This window comes from Carcharodon carcharias, chromosome 19 (genome assembly GCF_017639515.1).
Source record: "Carcharodon carcharias isolate sCarCar2 chromosome 19, sCarCar2.pri, whole genome shotgun sequence".
NCBI lineage: Eukaryota > Metazoa > Chordata > Chondrichthyes > Lamniformes > Lamnidae > Carcharodon > Carcharodon carcharias.
The window spans coordinates 71,015,478-71,022,631 of record NC_054485.1 but is presented as its reverse complement, the minus strand read 5'-3'; the positions used below and the strand labels follow the sequence as shown (position 1 = coordinate 71,022,631).

At 45.0% G+C, this 7,154-nt stretch overlaps 1 protein-coding gene across 1 annotated transcript; it reads left to right on the top strand.

Moving 5' to 3' along the window:
- Positions 1 to 656: 656 nt before the first annotated feature.
- LOC121291432 (zinc finger protein 271-like) lies at positions 657 to 6,873 on the top strand. The gene is made up of 2 exons (XM_041212595.1): positions 657 to 692; positions 4,594 to 6,873. Exon 2 carries the CDS (start codon positions 5,051 to 5,053, stop codon positions 6,167 to 6,169), a length of 1,119 nt encoding a protein of 372 aa, XP_041068529.1. The 5' UTR covers positions 657 to 692; positions 4,594 to 5,050; the 3' UTR covers positions 6,170 to 6,873.
- The last annotated feature ends 281 nt before the right edge of the window (positions 6,874 to 7,154 follow it).

Genomic DNA, 7,154 nt, shown 5'->3' with positions numbered 1-7,154 from the left:
CACTCGACAAGTTGCTCCCCCAGTCACAGAGTCAATCTTTTCACCACTCTCTGCAGTTCTCCTGTGTCCCTCTCTCCTGTCCATGTGCTGATTCCATCACTGCACTGCCTTGGATGCTGTGGGTCAAATAAATCTAAGGTTATACATCCCACACTAATGTCAAAAACAAAAACAGAATTACCTGGAAAAACTCAGCAGGTCTGGCAGCATCGGCGGAGAAGAAAAGAGTTGACGTTTCGAGTCCTCATGACCCTTCGACAGAACTGATGCTGCCAGACCTGCTGAGTTTTTCCAGGTAATTCTGTTTTTGTTTTGGATTTCCAGCATCCGCAGTTTTTTTGTTTTTTTCCACACTAATGTCAGTTTGAAAGCCTCTGAGGATGAAGAATGAAATTCCCACACTAGAAATCTCTGTCATTTACCGGGGAACTGAGACAGCAGCTGCAATAAGTGAGGTTTTATTCAGATGGGACAATGACAAGTTTAAATCTCCAGCTGATCTGCTGCTCAAAGTCACCTCCGTTTCACTGGTCAGTTTCCCAAACTTCAGGAAACTCAGGTTACTTCAGAAATATTTGGATTGGCTGTGAGTGACGTCAATCAGAGAACCCACCCACTCTGCCCATTCTCTCCTCTTCCTCTTCCACAGCTGGTTCACTTCCTGTAGGGACTGAAAACCAAGTGAGGAGATGGTGAGTGAAGGAAGAGAATTTATAATAATTACATCACATAATATCCACACTAATGTTCAGGTAGTCTGACTGTCCTGTGGAGAATCAGGTGTGAAAATGCCCCTTAAGCTGTGTGAGAAGATCCAGCTGAGAGAGCTGTTTACTGGGTGCTTTGTGCTGAACTGTTTGACTGGAGCTGTGTGTTGGATATTGAGTGTGTTTACTGGAAGCATTTCCCTTCTGATTTACAGGCTGAGTTTTGTTGATGGGTCATTACTGAATATGAGAAGCTGGGTCTGTTCGTGGGGGCTGTAGACGGTGCTGATCACTGGGCCCTGTGCCAATCGGGGTTCCTTGACTCATTGGCCAATACCCTGTCAATCAGGATGGTCATTGTTGAAAGCAGCTAATCTGGTGCACAGACCATCCTGATTGACACGCATTTGGCCAATGATTGCTCTTGTTCTGAACAACAGCCAATCAGGGGCTGAATGGGAGGTGCCAGATTGGCCAGTCCCCCCTTTCTCACTGACCTGTGCAGTATTTTGATTGGGTGATGTCAGCTGCTGCTTTCTTCACTCTTCTTCAGAGCTGGCTGGAGGCTGTTGGAGACCAAGGTCAGGTAAAGCCCCTAGTGCCTCTATGTTTAGTTTACCTTCATAAGGCCCTTCCCTTCCTGACCTCTCCACCCAGTCCACCGTTAGTCGATGGTGTCTGTGGCCCTGGTTTCCCCCATGTGATTGAAACAGTGAGGGAGTGTGTGACAGAGTGAGAAAGAGAGAGTGAGTCATAGTCATAGAGGTCTCAAGCACAGAAAAACGCCCTTCGGCCCATCGGGTCTGCGCTGGTCAAACAGTACTTAACTATTCTAATCCCATTTTCCAGCACTAGGCCCATAGCCTTGTATGGCATGGCATCGCAAGTGCACGTCCAAATACTTCTTAAATGTTATGAAGGTTTCTGCCTCTACCACCCCTTCAGGCATGGAGTTCCAGATTCCTACCACCCACTGGGTGAAAAAATTCTTCCTCACATCCCCTCTAAACCTCCTGCCCCTTACCTTAAATCTATGCCCCCTGGTTATTGATTCTTTCACCAAGGGAAAAGTTCCTTCCTGTCTACCATATCTATGCCCCTCATAATTTTATACACCTCAATACGTCCTCCCTCAATCTCCTCTGCTCCAGGGAAAATAACCCCAGTCTATCCAATCTCTCCTCTTAACTAAAACTCTCCAGTCCAGGCAACATTCTGGTAAATCTCCTCTGCACTCTCGTGCAATCACATCCTTACTATGATGTGGATTCCAGAACTGCACGCAACTGTGGCCTAGCATTTTATAAAGTTCCAGCATAACCTCCCTGCTCTTATATTCTATGCCTCGGCAAGTATTCTGAACCACCTTATCTACCTGTCCCCCTACCTTAATGCACACCAAGGTCCCTCTGATGCTTGGTACTTCCCAGGGTCCTACCATTCATCGTGTATTCCCGTGCCTTGTTTGTCCTGCCCAAGTGCATGACCAGCCCATCTTTTTCCTCCTATAATCAAAGGCTATCCTCCTCACTATTTACCACCCCACCAATTTTTGTGTCATCTGCGAACTTACTGATCAACCCTCCTACATTCATACATTTATATATACCACAAACAGCAAGGGACCCAACTCCGATCCCTGTGGACTCAGGCATGCAGTCACTAAAACACCCCTTGACCATCACCCTCTGTTTCCTGCCACTCAGCCAATTCTGGATCCAATTTGCCAAATTGCTTTGGATCGCATGGGCTCTTACCATCATTATCAGTCTCTCATGTGGGACCTTATCAAAAGCCTTGCTGAAGTCCAAGTAGACTATGTCAAATGTATTGCCCTCATCTACACACCTGGTCACCTCTTTGAAAAATTCAATCAAATTGGTAAAGAGTCAACCACATTTCTGTACTTCTGGAGTCACGTGTAGGCCAGACCAAGTAAAGACAGCCAAGGTTTCATGGTCATCATTCGACCCTTAATTCCAGTTTTCTAATTAATTAAAATTGCACCATCTGCCTTAGTGGGATTTGAACCCAGGTCTCCAGAGCATTTACCCCGGTCTCTGGATTGCTAGTCCACTGACAATACCACTACAATACCACCTCCCCCAGTGAGTGAGAGAGGGAGTGAGTGAGAGAGAGCACGTGTGTGTGTGTGTGTGTGTTTGTGTGTGGGGAAGATGGAGAGTGTGTGTGTGAGTGATTGAGGGAGCCCTGAGACTGGGAATGAACCATACACACACAAGACTGCTTGGTGTGGGGATACACACATTCCACCTCCTCCTCCCCCTCCCAAAAACCTATCCATACACCAGTCCGGGAGAGGAGGAACATCCAGGCTGAAAGGCAACCCGCTTCTGACCCCCACTTCCAAATGAATTCTGCCAAGGCCACCAGAAACAAACATAATTTTAATGTTAGTTGAACCCAATTCCTTAGCTCAGCCCTGGTGTCCTCCACCTTTCCTGTGACCAGGACTTGGGGCCTAGTCTGTCTGGCTCTCTCTCTCTCTCCAGCTCTTCTTCTTAAATGATAAGGCAAACAAAATTTTATTAGGTCGCTCTGCTGCTTGGCAGTTTTTAAACGGTCATTTTTATTGATTACTCATTTTTTAAAATGATCAACTTATTACTTTGACATTGATTTTGTTTTCGCTCAGCAGGTTGTTTATGTTTTCTTCAGACCTGAATGTTCTTTTTAAACTGATGTTTAATGTTGTTCCAAACCAGATCTCAGGCAGCTACTGCTGCTGGGGTTCTTGCTGAAGGGAAATAAGGGTCTCACAGGAATCTGATTTCTTTTTGGAGAGCTGGTGAAATGGGTTATTTTTGTTCCAATAGAAATGGGAAGGTTTTGGAAACATTCAGCATGTCTGGTGGCATCAGTGTAGACAGAAAGAGGTCAGTGAGCCTTCAGCAGAACTAGTGCAGATCGTGGACCTGAAACATTGACTCTGTTTCTCCCCACAGATGCTGCCTGGCCTGCTGAGTATTTCCAGCATTTTCTGTTTATATTTCAGATTTCCAGCATTCTGCAGTTGTTTTCTCGCCTATTATATGCTCCATTCTGGGCATTTGAAGTGTTGTTAGTTTCAATCTAAAATGAGAAGCTATTTATCAATCAATGTAAAGTATAATTTTTCTGTTAACAAAGCCCTCGTGTGGATAGAAATAGCACATTGTTACAGGTGAATTGTTAGTGTTAATTTACTGGAAGGTTTTGCAATTTTTAAACTTGCAAGTGAAACCAGGAATCATTCACCAAAAGAATATGGCCACTGTTAATTCAGATATTCTTACTTGCACATGGGATTGTTGTTTGTGGTGCTTGTGAGGTTCAAGTCTTTCGGACGTTTCCGTCCAGACATTAATAGGAACAGGTTTAAAGAAGTGGAGCTGATTGCATAGTATGGACAACCAAGTTCTGTGTAATTGTCTGACAAAGCTATGGTTGTAATGTCTATCATACTGAAACCTGAGCTTGCGATGAACTTTATAAATAGATGTGTAGAGTACAAAAGTCAAGACGTTTTTCTAAAGTTATCTGAAACAGTTTGACCCCACTGTGACTATGGTTACAATTCTGGGTGTCTGAAGCATGTGAGGGGAACGGTTAAAGGGGCTGGGGTTATGGAGATAAGGGGCCCAGAATCAGGAGAAGCACCAGGGCCCATGATTTCTCTCCATGGCCCTGGATGTATCTGCACCGTATCTGCAGTGATTCAAGAAGACAGCTCACCATCATCATCTCAAGGGCAATTAGGGACGGGCAGCAAATGCTGTCCTAGCCAGTGAAAGTATAGATAAAAACAAAATGAGGAGTTAGTCCCTTCAACAAGGGAGGGAAGAGAGAGTTGGAGGAAATTATGTTTCCTTTTCCTGTTTTACAGAAGGATTGCACCATAATACACCAGAGAATACAGAGAGGATAGATACCGCAGATAGAATCTGACCATCACCCAAGAAACAGCTGCGCAACTGTCCCTTCACAGCATTGTTCAACACAGAAGGTTGGGCAGTGAAACCATCATCTGGAAATTGGTCGGGTCAGGGAGCTTTGACACATCATCAGATCTGAAACTGACCAGTGGTGTGGAGCCTTCTAGAACCAATTTTTCTGAAGGTTTGGCTATGGGCGATTGGTCAGGGTGAGGCTGGGAAGAAGTGTGAGTGGGCTCCAAGTGTGGCGAGAGCTTCAATCATTCATCGAGTCTCATGAACCACTCACTCGTTCCTATAGGTGAGAGGCTGTTCAAATGTGAGGTGTGAGAGGAGGGCTCCACAGGCTCATAAGATCTAGCACACAAGGTGCATCTGTTATACAACTGTTAAGACAAGTGCAGCTTCATGGAAGAGGAGCCATTCAAGTGTGAGGTTTGCAACCGAGCTTTCACACATTCATCGAAGCTCATGAATCACCAGCGCATTCACACTGGGGAGAAGCCGTTCAAATGTGAAGTGTGTAACCAGGGCTTTGCACAATTATCAGATCTGGTGAAACACCGGCGCATTCACACAGGGGAGAAACCATTCAGATGCAAAGTGTGTATCAAATCATTCTCTGATCCATCGAATCTCCGCGCACACCAGCGCATTCACACAGGGGAGAAACCGTTCAAGTGTGAGGTGTGTAACCAGAGCTTTGCACAGTTATCAGATCTGGTGAAACACCGGCGCATTCACACAGGGGAGAAACCATTCAGATGTAAAGTGTGTATCAAATCATTCTCTGATCCATCAAACCTCCGTGCACACCAGCGCATTCACACAGGGGAGAAACCATTTGCATGTGAGGTATGTGACAAATCATTCTCATCGTCATCAGATCTCTGCGTACATCAACGCATTCACACAGGAGAGAAACCGTTCAAATGCGAGGTGTGTTACAAACCATTCTCATCATCATCAGGTCTCCACAGACACCAACGCATTCACACTGGGGAGAAACCGTTCATGTGTGAGGTGTGTGACAAATCATTCTCACAGTCATCGAATCTCCGCACACACCAAATCACTCACACAGGGGAGAAACCATTCAAGTGTAAGGTGTGCGACAAATCATTCTCACTGTCATCGAACCTCCTGCTCCATCAGAGGATTCACACAGGGGAGAAACCATTCATGTGCGAGGTGTGTGACAAATCATTCTCAGTGTCATCGAGCCTCCGTTTACACCAACGCATTCACACCGGGGAGAAACCATTCATGTGTGAGGTGTGTGACAAATCATTCTCACAGTCATCGAATCTCCGCACACACCAAATCACTCACACAGGGGAGAAACCATTCAAGTGTAAGTTGTGTGACAAATCATTCTCACTGTCATCGAACCTCCTGCTTCATCAGAGGATTCACACAGGGGAGAAACCATTCATATGCAAGGTGTGTGACAAATCATTCTCAAGGTCATGCTACCTCCGTGTCCATCAGAAGATCCATACAAGGGGCGTAACCCTTGAAGTGTAAGGTTTGTGATGAATGTTTCATGACACCGTTGACCATCCAGGACACCAGAGGATTCACACAGAGGCAAAACCATCAGATGTGACGTGTGTGACAAGGCTTTCATACAGTCAGTGAATCTCCTGGTCCATCAATGCACTCACAAGGGGAGAGAGACACCCTATTGGTGTGTTTGTAATAAAGCCTTCACCTAGTTGTCGGACCTCCTGAAACATCAGTGAACTCAAGGGGAGCTGCTTAGCCAAGTTTTAGCCAATTTGTTGTCAGAGTGTGAACCTCGACACAGCCTCACTGGAAAGGATGTCCAGTGGTATTGAGGCACAGAACAAGAAACAGCTTTCACTCACATTAAACAACTAGTGACGACAACACCAGTGCTGAGGTATCATGATGTTATAAAGGGAATATAATTTTTCTTAATGTTACTGTGGGACACTGAAGCAGGCTTATATGTGTGTATCTGTGTGTGTGTGTTGCCTGTGTGTGTGACTAATTAAACTGAAGACAGGCTGCAAGTTTTGAAACATCAAAGGTGTTCAGTGTAAAAGCAAGCATTTTGAAATGGAAATGAACAAGCTACCATTTGCATCTGTAGATGAGTTGAGAGGCACAACAGAAAGTTTTATAACTGGCAAAAATCATAAATAAGGCAAAGTTATTAAGTTTATTTTTCCCGAAAGTGCTGGCTACAATGACAACATGAAAGATTTTTATATCCTGGACAAGGTAACTTCCAAAGAAAGGTTAAAACAATGGATTTACAGATGAAAGGGGGAGAAAATATATTTAAGGAAAAATTGAAAGCTGTATGGTGAGTGGCCATGTGAGATCTTGAAGAGTGTACGGTGAAGTATCAGCCTCTAGCCACCCCAGAGAAGTGCTTGCTTGTTCCAGAAAGCAAGGTTTTGTTAAACGCCTTGGAATCCCATTGTTGAGTGAGGGAGAGAGAAGCTGTGACGTACCTCCCTTTAAGAAACAGTGGGTGTCT

Excerpts from the sequence above, each read along its gene's own strand:
- LOC121291432 (XM_041212595.1), top strand. The coding sequence starts at position 5,051 with ATGGAAGAGGAGCCATTCAAGTGTGAGGTTTGCAACCGAGCTTTCACA.